General features: G+C 45.8%; 1 protein-coding gene across 1 annotated transcript in view; it reads right to left on the bottom strand.

Moving 5' to 3' along the window:
- Positions 1–18,379, bottom strand: part of ppargc1b (peroxisome proliferator-activated receptor gamma, coactivator 1 beta) — a 94,583-nt gene that overhangs the window by 6,511 nt on the left and 69,693 nt on the right. The window contains exons 4-11 of the mRNA XM_085789250.1: positions 11,012–11,137; positions 6,293–7,361; positions 5,348–5,393; positions 3,382–3,446; positions 2,418–3,075; positions 1,754–1,811; positions 1,312–1,430; positions 532–659 (exon numbers count right to left, since the gene is read on the bottom strand). Coding sequence (XP_085645376.1) covers positions 532–659; positions 1,312–1,430; positions 1,754–1,811; positions 2,418–3,075; positions 3,382–3,446; positions 5,348–5,393; positions 6,293–7,361; positions 11,012–11,137 — 2,269 coding nt within the window. The remainder of the gene's footprint in view (positions 1–531; positions 660–1,311; positions 1,431–1,753; positions 1,812–2,417; positions 3,076–3,381; positions 3,447–5,347; positions 5,394–6,292; positions 7,362–11,011; positions 11,138–18,379) is intronic.

Below are 18,379 nucleotides of genomic sequence, written 5' to 3'. Positions count from 1 at the left end.
TATGGTTAGGGTGGCTGCGGCTGCGGCTGCAGCTAGACATGACAAGGAAAATAGCTAGCTAGTTTAGCTTCCTGTTTCTTTCTGAATACATCTGCCTACATCTCATGCCATATGAAGCATCGTCGGTATGTAATTTTGTCACATGTCCTTTCGTTCAATTATAAGGCATTATTTGCTGTTTAAGAGTTGTTTTTTAAGAAATTTTTGTGAATATTTTTTGCGTAGCTAATTACCTAGCTAGCTAGCTACCTAGCTAATTCGCAGATTCATTTACAATTTATGTTTATAGGAAAGGACAATAGTATGAGTGACAACATATTAAAAATCGACAGTAAATAAGCCATAAATAGGCAATATCCAAGTATTCAGTTAAAATGTTAAAAAAGGAGTAATTTGATTTCTGATGAAAGTATGCATTACCAAGGTTTAAAAATATGTACTGTCAAAGAAGGATAAGTATGTTTCCTTTGTTCCCTTCCAGCCTTTTATTTCTGGAGGACAACACTGTAAAAACAAGCGTTAGTTCGTTACCAAGGTCTATGTAGCGTTTTCTCGTCAGCCTCCTCAGGCCCGCGGGTCCATTCTGGAAAACCGTCTCCCGTTCTCTCCAGTGCTTCTGAACCCCTGCCTGGCGAATCTTTATCACCCCACAGCGCTCCCTTTAAGAGAGAGACACACACACACACACACATCACAATGATGATATTGACTTGAGACCAAACACAAGTGGCCACTCTGTCCATTAAAGACCAGATGTCTAAAATAAGTTAAAGGACAACCAGGACAAAAAAAAAAACAGCCAATATTCTTAATGTTAGAGTTTGTGTGCAACAAAGGGAAGTCACCTTGTCAACTTCAACTTTCTAAAGTCATGTTTAATGAGTCCCTATGGGAGCGTTTCTCCTCTGTAACGGACCTACTCTAAACATTCAAGAGCAACACAGTACAAAGATGACAAACCTACACAAACTCCAGACTGATGTCAGTGCTGCATGCTTCAATCAGTGGGATCATAAAGTTTTAATCATCCCAACGTTGTAGATGATTGGAGGTCATCACATAAAATGATGATTCAGCACACCAAGTACAACAGGAAGCATCCAAGTGCAGTAGTTGAAGTAGTTCAATAGATACTACTAAAACATTTTGTTCCAACAAACTGTCAAAACTTATGAGCTCCAGTGCTGCTTCTGGGCTAAAAAAATATTTTAGCCCAGATATGGATCAGTCTGTCAACAGCATTTTAAACTTAAATAACTCAGTTTCTCCGTGGCCTCCTTTCACACCCAGGAATCGGGACGCTTCACTTACTCGTTGCAGATGATGACTTTGCAGTCCTCCGCGTTGCCGAAAACCTGGAAGCGTTTCCTCAGCATGTTCTGGGTCACGCTGCTCGGCAGGTTGTGGATGTAAAACACCTGGCAGTTGTCCTGGCAACAGGGAAACCATGGCAACGGTGAGGACAAAGGACAATACAGAATACAGATAGACGTAGGAAGTGAAGCAGGAAGCCGAGTAGAGCGCAGGGCGACGTCCTGAGGCTTCACACTTCACACACCAACATGCAATGTGTGTTTATGTGTGTGTCCAGACTGATGCACCAAACTTGTCTTTTGAAGCCTTGATCTTTTGCTTCAGGCTCATGTTTTACACTCTGGGTCACAGATTATGTATATTGACTAAAGGCAAAAAAAAAGTCCCTTTAGTTGTGCAGTGCATGTAGGAGACTGTGGAGAGTGACTGTTCTCCGTACCTCGTCAGACTTGGCTTTGTTCCTCTGCTTGTCATCGGGACAGATCTCTGAGTTCTCACTAAAGGAGGACGAGGAAGAAAAGGAGACAGACGATAGTTAGGGAGATAAGGACGTCCACAAGGTGAAACCTAATGTCAAACACCAGGAAACAGGTGAACTGCAGCAAAAAGTCAGACTTTCTTTCACTGACTGCAGCAAAGTCTTTCTAGGTAAAACTCAGCCATCGTGGCAAGAGAGCACCTGGTAAAATCCTTTTCAAAGGTTTGAAGACTTTGCCTCAAAATAAGGTTACTCGTGCTACCATCTCTTGTATTAGGCTCGGTTTTGACCCGTGTCTTAAATCAGCTCCAATTTGTTTTTCATCTCTTGGTTACATTGTTAGGCTTCCTTATCCATGAAAATGTTGGTTTTAATATTTTGGGTGTGGGACCCTGGGCCTTTTTTGTCAGCATACCCCTTGACTTCGGTTTAACCTTCGTCTTGTGTCAGCTTTCTGCTACCATCTCTTGTGTTGGGGTGTTGTGAACTGGACTTGGTAGAAAGTTTGAAATGTGTTTCAATAGAACAGAAATCTTTTCTCTCTCCTGTTTCTACTTTCATCTCTTATCGTCTCTTCGTCTCCCGTCATGTTTCTTCTGTCTGACGCTTCCTGTCTCTGTCTCACCTGGAGTCTGTCTTGCTGGCTGGGGAGTCGGGACATGGGTGAAGGATGGGCGAGGGCGAGCGAGATGCCAGCGAGTGCTCCGCCTCCTCCTCCGATCCCGCCGACTGACAGTCTGACGGCGGCGATGACATCGTCACGGTCGTCTGCTGCTCCGCCGCTTCCCCCGCCTCTGACGCCACCAGCCTCTCCGCCTTGTCCCTCCCGTCCGACACCTGATCGTCGGCCGCTCTGGGCGGTGCTGCTGCTGCGGCGGCGCCGGCTCCGGCTCCGGCTCCGTCCCCGCCCCCTTGCGCCTGCAATATGGCGCCGAGCATGGCGGCGCTCCGCTTGCGGCTCTCCCCGAGGCTCAGCGCGCAGTAGTCGTGGTCGCCGAAGCTGCGGTGGGTCTCGCTGTCGCCGGCCTGGCCCATGCGCCGCAGCTGGGCGTACAGCTCCGTCTGCTCCGGGAGCTTCCGCTGGTGGTGGGCGCGGCTCAGCCAGGACGAGGCCTTCGTGGCGGCGTTGGTGTTCGAAGCCGGATGGACGGACTCGCTGCCGCTGCCGCCGCCGTCCCCGCTGCTGCCGCCGCCCACTCCTCCGCCACCCTTCCCTCCCTCTGCCGGCTTGAAGAGCTCGTCCTCCACTGGTTTGTGAGGCGGGGTGGTGGGAGGGGTGAGACCTGAGGGAGGGAGGGAGGGAGGGAGGTGACACATCAGCATCACCAAGGTGAGTTTTAATTGATCTAACGAGCTATAACACGTCAATTGGAGCGTCTCCAGCTGCTGATCCGAGGCACCTGCTCTCATGAATCCACATTTACAAGAATCAGCAGATTTAATCCAAAATGTCAAACTATTTAAAGTCCTCCACCCTCTGGAGTCGACCTGTCGCTCTCCCATCCCTCATGACGTCACCGGCGTGAGCAGCAGGTGACATCGGCGTTTATCCAGACAAACAGAGAGGAGCAAACAGGAGGTGTGTTTACCTGCCGTTCCACACAGATCCACACTGAGCGTCTGCTCGAAAGGCTTGGTGCTGTACTGGGACTCTCTGTGGAGGTGGAGAGAGAAAACAGAAGACAGAGAGAGAGAGAGGAATTAGAGACTGCTGTGTCATGTTTGAATCTATTGCACTTTTCAAACGTTCACGTCAAGAGGAATCCAATAATGTCCGTAAAAAGGCTCCGTAAAAAGCCCCCAAATAAAAAGTGGCCAGTTTCAGCTGATGCCTCCTGAATGTGAATGATGTTCCTCCCTGTAAATGCTACTGGCGTTTCTCAGCGCTCCTCATTTCTTATCACAACAACCATATGTACTCGGCTGTCCTCTCCCCTATTCTTCTTCTGCTTTCTATTTCTGGCTGTCTGTTTCTGTTTCTCCACTCGCCATGAAAGGCAGGAGCGGTGCCGAGTGGATTGGCTTCAGGCGGGATATTACTTACCCTCTGCAGAGAACAGCAGAATAAAATAGAAAAAAATAAAAACTTTTTTTTTTTTTTGGTGAGTGCTTCAGAAGACAGATTAATTTAGAAGATGGACGGACGCCAGAGGTTTGTACAGGAACTCAATTCTGCTTTTTGACTGTTTGGAGCTGGAGAGGTTCCAGCGTTTGAGGCTGGACGGGCGCGGAGGTTAATTTAGAAAAGTAAGAGCAGTGAGGACACTTTGTCTGGTGCAGATTAAAATCTCGGCGAGCCAGCCAGGGGTCCGGCTTCATTAGGGCTCCTGGAATAAAACTGCTGAATTTGGAAGGTTTATCTTCTACAAATCCAGAATATAATAAAGTCCTATGAGATTACGAAGAACGTGTTCACTGATACGCATTAAAAATGGAATACGAGACATTTTGACATTTTCCTTATGTTGTTCGTGTCTCCTGCGGTTTGAGATTGAGAATCCAGTCTCGTCCTGCTGCCAAACAAACATGAGTGTGTTTGAGTACAGAGGTTTGTCTCAGTGGAGTGTGATGCTGCATCACTCAATGGTTTCAACTTGGAGCCAACAACAACAACATCATCATCAACAACAACTTCGCAGGCCAAACTCCTTCAACAATTTCATGAATTATGGACTGGAGCCAGATTATGAAGCATTTAGTTACATCACTGAGACAATGGAATAAACGCCCATATAGGATCAAATCAATTAGTGCTCAATTTAAAAAAAGAAAAAAAAATTAGAGCAAATGTGATTAAGTCAGTAATTTGCATGTTTACAGGCAATAGATTAGTAAAAGCTGAAACAATCAGGCTCCTTAATGGAATCTGTCTCTCAGTCAGCACAGCATAAATAAACAGCTGCCACAGAGCTGCATGCTTCTCCTCAGCAACAGTCCTGACTGAGAGCATTCACATTTACATCAGACAGGAAGTGGGAAAGAGCCCAAGTTTGTTCTATTAAAATAAAATATGAATACCTCTACTAACTAACTGAAACTAAACATATTCTACAGCAGACTAATATCAAACATAAAGTATTCAGCACTGATTTAATAACAAGCTGGTGGTATTTGGTCTTCACAGCTGTTGCCTGGCCATAATTACTATGACTGGGTATAATATTTAATTATAATAAATTATATTAATATGTGTGATGCTGCAGGATTTTCCAGGCAGATGTTCAAATAAAATGTTAAAGCAGAGTTCAACAGGTTAGTTAATATTTGTTCAAAGTCAAGAAGTTCAGAACCAGTGCTAAATATTCTGAGTCCTTTCAGACTTTTTCTGAAAGTCAACAATGCTCCTAAAGGTTGGCTTCGTAAACTGCTGCTGCATCTCGTCTCAGTTCTCATGTTTGGAGAAACAATATTTGCCACAGTCGTTTGTGTGATTGCACCAAAGCACATGAAACAACTCGGAGACGTTTCGGGGCTAATGCAGCTCAGATGCTGAGTATTTGAACCAGGCTCGGCCGCATGATGATGAAACACAGCAGGTACGTTACTGATACTCACCCTGTGGACTTGGGGTTCAGAGGCAGGCAGAGGCAGGCTCGCTTCTCTGCAACCAGAGTGAGAAAGAAACCGTTACTTCATGTGTGTTTAGAAAATGTTCTCGGATCAGATTTTAATAATCAGTGTGATCTCCAGTCGTATTTCGGTCGGGCTCATGTGGATTACGTTTGAAATCTAACACTAAGACTACAACATGTGTGACTTGTAATATGACGCTGACATGCTGCAGCAGCTTGGCTCAGCCAGAGTTAACACGGAGGAGGAGGAGACTCAGTGAAGCGTTGGAGAATATTTAAAGGGATAGTTCAACATTTTGGCAAATTCACCTCTCGCCATAATCCCTATAGTTTTAGTAGGAGTTTTAGGAGTATGTTCATTACCTTTAGTTGTCGGTGCAAGCTGTTTTTAGATTGGTAGGGCAGGGACATGAGCTGCTTAGCTAACTCAACAGAGGTGTTTTATCATCAAACTAAATACACAATCCAACAACTCCAAAACGCTCTCGTGGACAAGTTGTGACCTGTATATTGGCCATGCTACGAGATAATAACGTATGAACACATGAAGCAAACACCCGGAACTACTTGCGCTTTTTAAGTCACTCTGCCCAGCAGCCGTGTCTGGAATATAGTTCCAGCTACAGTACACATTTGCTTCTAAAACAACTCTCTTTCGTAATGTTACATGAATATTTCATAGCATGACCAATATAGAGGTCACAACTTTGGAGTTGTTGGATTGTGTATCTGATGAGTTTGATGACGGAAAGGTGAAAGTATCTCGCGCCATGCAGAGCTCACGTCTCTGCCCCGCCGATCTAAAAACAGCTTGCACCGACAATTAAAGTTAATGAACCTACTCCTAAGACTTAAGTTTAGAAAATACGTCTTCATAAAACCTGATACAAGCAGCTGAAACTGAGACATCTGTGTCCCTCGTCCTCACCGTTGTGGCAGCAGGGTTTGCTCGCCTCCGTGGCGCTGATGCTGCCGTCGCTGGACGTTAGCGGCTCCGGCTGAGCCTCCGTCGTGGTTCCGCCTCCAGCTTGGGTCGGCAGGAGTTTGACTCCCGCCCGTCCCTCCTCCCTCTCCGGCTTGTCCTTCCCCTCGTCCTCCCTCGCCCGTCCAGGCCGAAGCCTCTTGGCGAAGCGGCTGGGGAAAGACGCCAGACGGCGGGAACGCCGGACCGAGAAGGAGCCGCCGTCCTCTGCCGCGTCCTCCAGCCTCTGAGGCGCCTCGGAGGAGCAGCTTCTCCTCTCCGGGGAGGAAGAGTCTTTACGTAGCTCCAGTTTGGGGGCGGTGGTGGTGGTGGTGGAGCTGGGGGTCTGGGCGGGGGCTGATTTAGCCAGGGCGGCTGCGGCGGCGGCTCCTCTGTTGGGGCTGTGGGCGTAGGGCGGGCTGTGCAGTCTGTAAGGCTTGCTCACGTCATAAGAGCTGCTCTGCTGCAGGAGCTCACGGAGGAGGGAGTTGGCCTTCATCTCCCTCTGCCTTGCAAAGGGCAGCCTGCGGGGGGCGCCGCTGCCCGGCCCGGCCACGCCCCCGCTAGTCCCGGGAGTGGCCACCAGGACGACTCTACTGTTAGAGTTTGTGGCGGCCGGGCGCGAGGCCTCGGGTCGAGCCCGGGACCTGGGGGCGTCGCGGTCCTTGCGCTCCCAGCCCTGCTGCTTGCGCGTGGGCAGGCAGTAGGTGTGCATGTAGGTGATCAGCTCCACCACCGAGTGCAGTTCTTTCTCCGAGCTGAACTGAGGTTTGGGCGGCTCGGCGGGGACGGACGCCACCGCCGCCCCGCCCTCCACTTCGCTGCTGGAGGACTCCTCCTCCTCCTCCTCTTCCTCCTCGTCCTCCTCCTCCGATTCGCTGTCCTCGTCCTCCTCCTCCTCCTCTTCGTCCTCCTCTGTGTCGGGGGCCTGGACGTCCTCCGTGTCCTGGGCGGTGGTGAGGTGGCGGTGGAGCTCGGTGCAGAGGCGCCCAGCTGGACGCACCGCCCGGGGCTTCCTCTCCTGAGGGAGGTCGCTCTGTGGGGGGAGACACAACACACAAACATTATATAAATATTAGGGCTGGGACTTTATCGCGTTAATTACGATTAATTAATCACAGAAAAATAACGCAACAAAAACAATTAATGCATTTAATCGCAATTTATTTTTGCACTCCCAGCAGCGTGGAACGTTGCTCATTGCACGAGTTCCCGGCATACCCGTAATACTGATGCACAGGGTACAACACGCGAAAAAATGGAAGCTGAAAAAACTACCGGATGGTAACCTTGATAAAAGCACAGTTGTGTGCAAATTGTGCAAAAAAGAATTGGCCTATCACCGGAGCACTTCCAGCCTCCGCTACCACCTCAATGCCAAACACGTTGCAGCGAGCAGCACAGACAACGCTCCTGGTTCGAGCAGTGTCGCCAATCCAGACTAGACAAGAGGGTTCAGAGCCAAAATGAGTAAGTCCACGACTGACAAATTAACCAACGCACTGGCGAAGTGGATTGCAGTGGACAGTCGGCCACTATCTGTGGTAGAAATCCAAAATCCATTTAAATTGAAAAATGTTGCTCCTCGTGTCAAATATTGATGTGCGATTAATCGAGATTAATAAATTACAAAGGCTCTAATTAATTAGATTTTTTTTTTTAATTGAATCCCATCACTAATAAATATATATACACTATAACTCCTGCAGGGTTTAAATGCTGAATAAAGAAAACGTGACTTCTCTTCCTTCCTGCTCCGAGTGAAGACAATAAATAAAGAGATAAATGAAAATGTTTGAGTTTGCGTGCGGAGGTCAGAGCGAGAGACTGGAGACCTGTAACCCTGATCTAGTTAAGCTCGTCTGTGTGGTGGAGATTAGTCTGCAACAATTTAATGCTGCAATGAAAAGTCAATGAAAGAGTCTGAGAGTGAAATCACCCCAGCAACAACAATGACGACCGGCTGATTTCAGTTTGTCTGGGAAATTTTATCATCAGCAGCAGAACATCCAGCTACGTCTCTGTGTTTGTGGGCCTCATTAGTTTTCACATACATGGATTTTAAAAATGATTTCATTTCCCCATCCGGCCCGAATGTATTCATCTTTTTTTAATTGTACAGGGACTGAGTGATTAACTTAATAATGCCAGAGGGAGAATTTGATTTGCAGAGCAGGACACCACTCACAGTGATAGGTTCTTTTGTAAAGCTCAGAAATTACCTCCACTAACAGAACAACAGGGACGACGTCCTAATGAGCTGCCACTTCAGCATCACAGCCACTTTAAACAAGTCATTACTGATTCTATAAAAGACAGGCTTTTAAATCAAATAATTTGGTTTGAACAAAAAAAAGAAATGATAGTGATAAATAGTGGACGTAAACATTACTATTTGAGACTTCAACACATCTATCTAGGCCTCAGTCAATGGACATCAATATAAAAACATGAGAAACTGACTCTGAGGAGCTGAAACTACAGCCTGACATTTACTATCGATATTTTAGATTAAATATTTTCCCAAAAAAAAAAACACCTTCACTGTAGCTACACTGGATTTATCTCATCACAGCGTCTGCGAGAAGAAAAATGAGCCACAAAACAACAAAAGCCGACACATGAAGGTGCGAGTGCATCCTCAGCTTCCTGCCCTGGATACAGGAACATGAAGAACACGGCAGTAAATTCTGCCTCCAACTGTGTGAGCGATGATTCAGAGTGCAGCTGCAATGAAATGGCTGATTCTATATTACTCATACAGAGAGAAGAGGGAGAGAGAGAGGGAGGGGAGAAGGAGAGAGACTGTGATTCTCTGTTGCCCTCTTGCCCTGTCAGTCAATACTCCCGCCATCTGTCACAGCAAAGCCACACTACTCTAAAACTAAAGCTCACACACACACACACACACAGACTCTGCCAGCACTAGGAGGGTGTGTGATGGATACAAGCTTGGCTTATCCCCGTGCTGCATCCTGTGGGTATTCTGAATCCTCCTTTCTTGAGCCAGAGCAGCAGGGCTGTGTGCAGGATCACCACGCTCTCTCTGCTCGTACAAGATAAATGACTGGTATTGTAATCAATGGCCACTTGAAGCACAATGCTAGCAGCTATCCAATTACTGCTAAGTCATACAGCAGCGGCCATTGTAAACGTCCTCCCTTCCTCTACGCTGCATCTATCACAGGCAGCAGCTGAAGGCCTCAGCAAGCTTCAGGGTCCGAAGAGCTTTTTTTATTGTAAAAATGAGATATCTGTCATTTTGGAAAATAAAAACTGTTGTTGTTAGGAGCTGGACGAGCACTCTGTTTGCTCCTGTTCCTGTGTGGACGCTGTGTAGTGAGAATCTGAGACCTGGCAGACGGAGGGTTTTGTCTTTCTTAAAGGGCCATGTTGGTGCTGCAGCCAGAGTTTAACAAGATTTCTGCAGGATTTTCACAACAATTTTTTTTTTTTGCCGGGGCGGAAACAGCCTCTGAAATTTCAATTAACCTCGACTTGAAGCTCCCTGAAAAGACTGAGTCTGACAAAATTGCTTTAAGTGGGACTGATGCTGTGTCACCACATCTTACAGGACTGATGCACAGAAAGGTAAAGTGAAAGATGTAGAAGAAAACCTTACATAGTTATCAAATGGTTTTAGCCATTATGTTTCTATCAAAGCTCCATACAGTATAAAGGTACTTGTCCATGTGTAGTGTGATTATAAAGCAGCTCTAGGTTCTATATTAATACTGTGAAGGTATCAAAGCCTCAGTCCACAGAGAAATGCACACAGCCTGTATTCAGAAACTGAGCCTTAAAACCAGCCGTCTGGACTTCCTGTCACTTTGTGATGTCACAACAAAGCAATCACCCAAAGCCCCGCCCACCACCACCTGGACCCACTATCCTACAGCTTTGCAGGATTTGGTTTCTCCTGAGTGTTTTATTCTGGAATCTGCTCTATTTTAATAGCTCATTTAGTCAGCCAATCAGAAGAGAGGCTCAGAGCCTCCTCTCTTCTGATTGGCGGACACCAACCTGTTGTTACAAGAGCTCCAGAGAGAAGCTGAGAGAGGAGATGGAAAACTACGCTGAGATGGTTTTTGCTTTTTAAATATATCCCAAATATACTTTCTTATGGATCAATACTTAATCAAAGAAGAAGAGAAAAACATGAAGTAGTACAGTTTTTAAAAAGATGGTGGTTGAGTCTGACATGACCAAATCAAACCATCTTAACCCACCAACAGATGAGTTAAAAAAAAACCTAACAGAGGTCTGTGTTATTATTATAAATACTCAATAATCAAATACTAATATCTGCTCAGTGCTCTGGTTTGAGTCCAGCCTGCAGAAGGATGTGCAGACACCTGTTTGAGGTTCAGTTTGTGAGGCCGGCTTCAGGCGCCGCACAGCAGTGAATTATATCTGCCTCAACTCGCCACCACCTCTGAGGGAAAGTGATTTTGAAAAAAATAAAAAATAAAAAAAATCCAATTTTGTTATCCGTCTAGCCTTCAGAGGACAGAGGGACGTTCAGCAGTGAAAACAGGGACATGATCATCATCTGTGGCTGCAACAGAACAAACTGATTCTGAGTTTCAGAACAAAGAGCCTGGAGTTTGAAAACTTTCTCTGTAAACTCAACAAATCCACCTTAAATCAGCAGCTCCTGCTCTGTGTTATTTCGCGCCCCCTCACCTTGACCAGAGGTCTGACCGGCCGTAGTTGCAGGCTCCTGTTGCTATAGCGATGGCCATGGACTCCATCTTTGTGTGCGTCGATGCCCGTGGGCACGTTGGGAGGAGTCAGCAGCAGCTTCTTCAGCTGCAGAAGAAGAATAAAAGAGAAAGTAGGAGACATAAGTTTGGCTGCAAATTAAACTCCATCATTGAACAGTGCAGGTTCGTCCCCTGTGGTTGAACGGACGTGAACGATTCTCAAAGCCTTTAACGCGACGTACGGAGAATTTAGGGCGGCAGTTTGGTGGAGAGTGAAGATTCGTCTTTATGTGTTTCAGCTTCAACAGGACGAATAAATTCACACAGTAATGAAGATGAAAATGTTCAAGTCTGACGGATACAGCTGCGGTGAAGTGCTGCAGCTTCTCACACGTTTCCACGATATGGAAAAAGAAAAAAACAAACACATTTTGACATTCAATGTGTTGTCGTGCTGCAGGTTGAAGCCGACAGCTACATGACACTCTCATCAAACAGCTGGATCTTCTCCTCTAAGATCACATCACATGACTTCTACTCATCCCTTTCTCTTTGATCCTTCTGTCTATCAATCTTCCCATCTCAGCTTCGTCTTTCACCCTCCATCCTCTTTGTTAATACCTGTTTATACCCGTCCTCTCTTCTCGTCCCTGTCATCCTTCAGCTCTTTTCTTCTTTGCCTCCCCCTCCCATCTTTCATCTCCATCTTTATGACCTTTCACACCCATCTTCATCTACACCTCTACCACCTCACGTCCTCCTCCTCCTGTCTCTCCATCCCTCTTAATGTTTCCCCCTCTCCCTCCATCCTCTGGTTGAAGCCACAGATAAGACACAGAGACGAATCCCTCCCTCGGTATTACCTTTCAAATGGATATTAACACAGCCCGCTCTCATTCCCCACTATCCTCTCATTGTTTTGGGTTTTTTTTTTTCATCCGTCTATTCATCCTTTCATTCCAGCACCTAGCTTCATGACAAGGCTATCAGCTGATATAAATCAGCTTAGGGAGAAAATCCCCCCACCACGCCGCGCTGCGCTGCGCTCGCTCCCGGAGACGACGATGTGGAAAATACAGATGTGGTGGGAGTGAGGAATCAGAGAGGGAGGATATAACAGAGCTTCCTGAACCATTTACAGCAAAGTGCCGCCGCCGCGCATATAAACAAACACAGCCTCATTTAATGCAATAAACTCTGGCAGCCATGTTTGACGTCCTCCTCGTCCCTCCCGGGAACGCAGCGGCTCAGATCACCTGACTCTGTTTGTAAACACATCCGTCTCAGCTGGGGGATGAATAAAGTCACTGAACCGAAATTAATCTGATTTGACCGACGCAGAGGAAACGAGGGGGGGCGAAGGTCACTTCAGATCCATTTCCTGCCTCGGTGTTGGAGAATTTATAAATATGAGTCAAACTAAACAGGTTGAATCCTCATTGTATCAGAAAAAAACACCAGATTCCTCCATCAAACATTAAAAAATGTTGATATTAAAAAAAGGGAGTAAATTAACTACATCTCCCATGGTGCAGCGCTGCATGAAACGTTTAACAATTAAGCCTGAATTGCTGGTGCATCTGCAGCTGAGACTCAAAGACACATTAATACAATGTAAATCATTTTAATTGGGTCGATTCTGTTCCCATTTGCATCAACAAAGCACAAGTGACTCACTAATTCTCCATAGCAACAACTGCTGCTAACCCTCATACATACATTATTATACCAACCTTATTTTTTTATTATCTAACCCTTTGCTATACATTCAGTCTTTATATCTGACAGTGAATCATCCACTGACGGTGCCAGAACTTACAGCTCAGAGTTCTATAGAGAGCTGCGTATATCTGAGCTAAAGAGCAGAGGCGCCATAAATCAAAGAGAGGAAGAAGAAGAAGAAGAAGATCAACAACAACAAAAAAACAGGTAATGATCCGGTGCATCGTTTGTCATGAAGCTGCTGATCAGTGTCAGGAGGTCACAGTTAACCACCTTTTATTTACAGCACTGTCACTGTTTATTACAGCCATGCTTTAATGAATAGGACATTACCACCCAGCAGTTCTGGCTGTAACCACTGAATACTATCTGGGTCAAATGACTGAACGGGACCATCGCCCGCATCACTAATGGGGCCACCGCGGCCCTTTGTGGGCGAGCCAACTTGGCCCGGGAGTGTGTGTGATGATGCTGCTGCTGCTGCTGCTGCTGCTGCTGCTGTGAGAGTCCCATTGAGCAGAGTGAAGAGGAGACTGAAGGTTTGTGTCTGTGTGAAACACTGAAAACCCTCCGGCAGCGTCCGGGCCTCTCGAACGCTCCACTTCTACTCCGCTCCGCTCTACTCTACTCTACTCTGGACGCCGGCCAGAGCTCTCCGCTGGTGCATCAATGGACGCCTTGTTCTGAGGTGGGACACACACACACACACACACACACACACACACTAAAAGAGAGAAAGTTGCAAGAGCACATGAATGACAGACAGAGAGAAATGCAAAAGAAAAACACAGAGACAGAGAAACAATGATGCACACAGACACACAAACACAGAGCTGTGAGTGGATGTAAACACTGACGATCACACAGGAAGACAAACAAGTGACGCAATCTGTGTTTGTACATGAACAATTTAACTTGATCATGACTCCATCTTATTAAATCTGATGCAGAAGCCTCCACACACACACGCACAAATCCCACGCTGCCTTCAGGTACATCCAGGTACAGTTACGTCATCCCAGAAGAACACGTAGGTGAGATTCAGGAGCAACGTGTCAGACAAACATCAAAACACTGGAGCCTCAGCAGGTCACAGAGAGGTTATGGTTTAGTTTGTTTAATTTATCACCATTACAAACATGGTACCACTTTAATTTTACTTTCATGATCTTGTGTTGTTGCCAGATTTACATTCCCTGCGTCTCCACTGAATTTATAACCTGTCAAAGCATCAACATGAGACATCTGTAATTACACTCTGCTGTGACTGTACAGTGTGAGTGTGTGTGTGTGTGTGTGGCCTCCAAACTTACACTACATCTATATAGATTAGATTACATAACTGTATCAATTCAATTACATGCAAATCAACAATAACTGAAATACATTAAACTGTTTTCTCAAGTTTATGTTGGATTAATTTTCATCTGTGTTTCCAAATTCTTTTTAAATCATCAAATTTGCTCCACAGACACAAATCTAATGATATCAGACAAGAAATCAGCGGCTATATTGATCACTAATCTACCTCCCACATGACTCTGACTCTGATATAAATCTGTACTTTCACGTTATTTCAGGCCTCAACTGTAAATTACACACTAATCAATAAGGAAAACTACATAATAGGAATGAATTAGAATTATGACTGGTTCATAAGCTGAATCATTTTCCTGATCAGTCATAAATAAATATGATATAGATCTTTAATGGGAATTAAATCAAGCTAATAACAGACTGTGTGTGGCAGTGAGGCCTCAGTGAGTTCATGTGCAGTGTCGTCCTGCACCAGTAGAGGGCAGCGCCACACTCAGACTGGAGCATGAGAGTGACAACAGTCATGTGACAGTGAAGCACTCAACTGATGGAAATGGGTGATGAAACACACACACACACACACACACACACATACACATAGAGACACACACACCTTGCAGCTCCAGTAGAGTAAACAGCATCATGTTATTACAGCGTTTCTGTGTGAGTAGACAACGTCAACGTCAGTCGGGATCATCTGAGTTCTGTCTGAACGAAGTGAGATGTTCTGGTCTGAGACAGGGACCTGGACTCTGTCCTCAGAGCATCAGTCAGCTCAGAGACACGTGAATCATTCAGCAGATCCCAAAATAAAACTCTCAGGGGAAGTCGAGGATTAAGATCATATAGAGAAAAAAACGTTTACGAATGAGTCAAACTATTTTCCGATCATGTTTCTTGGCAGGAGCTTCTCTCAAAGACGAATCCAGGAGCTCGGAGGTAAAAACCATAAATACAGGTGTTTAATGTGTAAACAGACTTTTCACCTTTGACCAGTTTGGTGTCACTACGGTTAAGTGGCGTCGGCCACGTGTTACTGTGCGATACTAAACAACTACTCAACGCTCCTGCTCCTGCTGCACCACGGTGCCGTTTAACAGTGACATCTTAATCACCGCCCTCCAGTTCAAGTCGATGCATGACTGTTTCAAATTCATCCTCAGTGGAACGAGGAAAAAGAAAAAAAAAGTTCCCTGCTTTCCGTGAAAAGAAAAACATCCCACTGCTGTTCACTAGTGTTTCCTCATATGCATTTCATCAGTTCACGTGCACCCCCCCCTCCCGCCTCCCCCCTACAGCGATGGGAGTCGTGACTTGTCATACTAGTCTCACATTTTGCTGCCTGGAGGCGCTAACGAGACGGAGCCCACGGGAAAACGGCCTCAGAAGTTGTAGAGACGGAGACGGAGGTAGAAGTGGAAGTGGAGGTGGAGGAGTGGTGTTTGTGTTACAGAAGAGGGGAGCTCTGTGTGTGTGTGTGGGAAAACTTTGGGAAAACTGTCAGAGGAATGAAGCAGTGAACGGCTTCTTCTGCTGCTGAACTGCTGCAGCTTTCGAGGAAGCGACGCCGGAGCGACACGTGGTGCAGCTGCATGTTAAATCACTCGGCTGCGGTCGCCGAGCTGCTGCTGCTGTAAAATGCAGGATGAATTACTGCCATCTACATTTTAGTAACACACAGTATTACAGGGCACCGACTGTAAATCAACGATAAGTGACGAGCGGAGCCGCAGCTTCAGCGCTCGCGTTTCAGGGAAACTGAAGCTTCTTCTCAGACACAGAGCTGCATTTATCTGGGAAGTGAATTTCTAACGGCTGACATTTAAAGTCAACACCGTCCCCGACTGGCCCTGAACGCCACATCATTACTTTCTTAACTGCTCTTTAAAGGGATAGTTAAACATTTTGGCAAATTGGCCCATTGCCATAATCCCTATAGTCATAGCAGTAGGTTTGTTACCTTTATTTGTCGGTGCAAGCTATTTTTAGAACGGTGGAGCAGAGCTGCGAGCTGCTCAGAGCTACTCTACGGAGGCTAATGGGATTTCTTGGTTTTCCTCATCAAATACACAATCCAACAACTCCAAAACGCTCTGGTGGACAAGTTGTGAAGGTAACGAACCTACTGCTATGACTATAGGGATTATGGCAATGGGCCAATTTGCCAAAATGTTTAACTATCCCTTTAAGTGTCTAAACCTGAACAGACTGCACAATTTTAGAAATATTCTTATTTAATTCCTGGTCAGATTGTTGGAGTGACTCGTCCAAATTATATCCCGACTGTCCTGCCTATTGACAATTGCCAATAAAGGTTCATTTGAAAGCTTAAGACAGGCTCCTTTAGCACTAAAGCAGAAGAAGCCGCTGCCTTGATATGAGGAAGAAACCTGGACGAAAAACCATGAAGCTTAAACTCATAGTGCAGCTCAGAGACGGGTTCAGCTTCACTGCTTCCTGTTTCTGTCTGGTCCTTGATGTTTAATCTCTTCACTCCAGTAAAACTGAGATTTCTCCCAATCGTACGAAAGTTACACAAAAGAATTATCAGAGACGGAGAAACCACGCAACTCAAACAAGACGAAGGAGCGTTTAGGCTCCGTTTGTAACTGAACCTTCTTCTTTACATTTGACCTTCAGGTGTCTTTTCAAACCAGACTGAGTGAAACCAGGAGGTGTAACTGATTAACCAGCCTCCACTTATTTTGACAAGTCGACTGAGTCCTCAAGGTTAAACAAGGGCAGGACGTGTGTGTGTGTGCATTTGTGTGCAGGGCGACAAAGTTTTGCCACACAACAGTGAAGTCGATGGCATCTGGTGGCTCGACCTCTCTGCTGTTTTGGGCTAAACACCTCCTCGGTGGCCTTTCACCGGCTGCAGCAACACAAGCTCCGCTCGCCCTGTTTGCTGTTCGTTTGCTGCCAGCGCACAAAAAACACCGGCGCTCACTAACGGCTCTCAACACCAGGCTCAACATTTCTTGGCTCCCTCATCTGCCAAACAACTCCTGATTCCTGCACTGAACCATCTAAGGTCATTGAAGTCGTTATCATTTCCACCAATTTGGCAGGAATGTCACTTCCTCTGCTCATTTTTCTCTCAGATCCTGAAACAGAACTCGTCTCAGAGACAAACTCTGCTTCATTAGAGCTGGTTTTATTCCTAATATTTCAGCCTCAGCTGTTCAGGTCCTGTCGGTCCCACCAGAGCAGGTTGTGCCTTTAAAATGTAAGCTCATCTTCCTAAACTGTTTCCAGCCTGATTGATGTGAACACACCTGCACCCACAGAGCGCAGGTACATGTGTGAGTACAGTAACTATCAGGACTGATGGTGACGAGTCTGTAAACTTGTTCAACAGGATCAAAAAGTCTCTGATCTGAAGTCAAACATCACTTCAAGAGTTTCTGCTTTGGTCTGAATCCAGAGCCGACGATCATCAGTCTGTTTGTTTAATGTAAGTTGAGCTGAACTCTTCATTATTCACTAGTTGGCATCAGTTTAATTGAACATATAAGTTCAGTGAGGCTTTACTTTTTAATCAAGGTTAAAAAATTGTCAAATTATAAAAAGCCAACATCACTGTAGGAGTTTGTTTTATTTTGAATATTTTCGTTTTATTAATCTTGGAGCCATTTTCTTTGGAACTATATCTTCTCAGCTTGAACTACCGTATTCCTACGCCTGGCTCGGCCCGACTCCAGCAGCTGACCTGTGATGTAACACAGGTGACACACTGACCTGGTCTGTCACTGTTCATTACTTCATGTGACTTTAAAATAAATAAATCTCACTGTACTCAACTGTACTGTAGATACTAGTAGTGACATTACAGAGTAAGTTTTAACCTTCACCTTCCTCCTCTTGCTCATCATCATCCTCCTCCTCCTCTTTTCACCTGTAGTCGCAGGAGAATTTCTTTTGTTAATTTTTCCTTCTTAAAACATTTTCTTTCACCGTTTCTCACTGTCGACGCCTCCCGAACCTTGAAGCTTAACAAATCTCCTCCGACTCCTCCGACAGACGTGTTTTATGGCTGGATTCGGTGTGTAATTGCAAATGGGAAGGCAGCAGTGCAGCTCGGCGAATATTTACGCTGTCGGTATTCAGCCCTCCGACATGACTCACGGCCGCCAAACAATAGCATCTTTGTGGGCCGCCGCTAAATCAGAGCGCACGAGAAAAACCCAGCGAGCCGCCCCCTCTTCGCTGTGAAATTTAAGTCAAATTAAGGAAGCGGGTTGGATTCATCTTGACAAGTGCAATAAGGCCACATTACAGCAGTAATCATAAGTCATTTATTGCAGGG

The sequence above is a fragment of the Trachurus japonicus genome, chromosome 10 (genome assembly GCF_045865225.1).
Source record: "Trachurus japonicus isolate A0001 chromosome 10, Traja_1.0".
NCBI lineage: Eukaryota > Metazoa > Chordata > Actinopteri > Carangiformes > Carangidae > Trachurus > Trachurus japonicus.
Note: the sequence above shows the minus strand (reverse complement) of the source record. Positions and strands in the feature narration are given on the sequence as shown.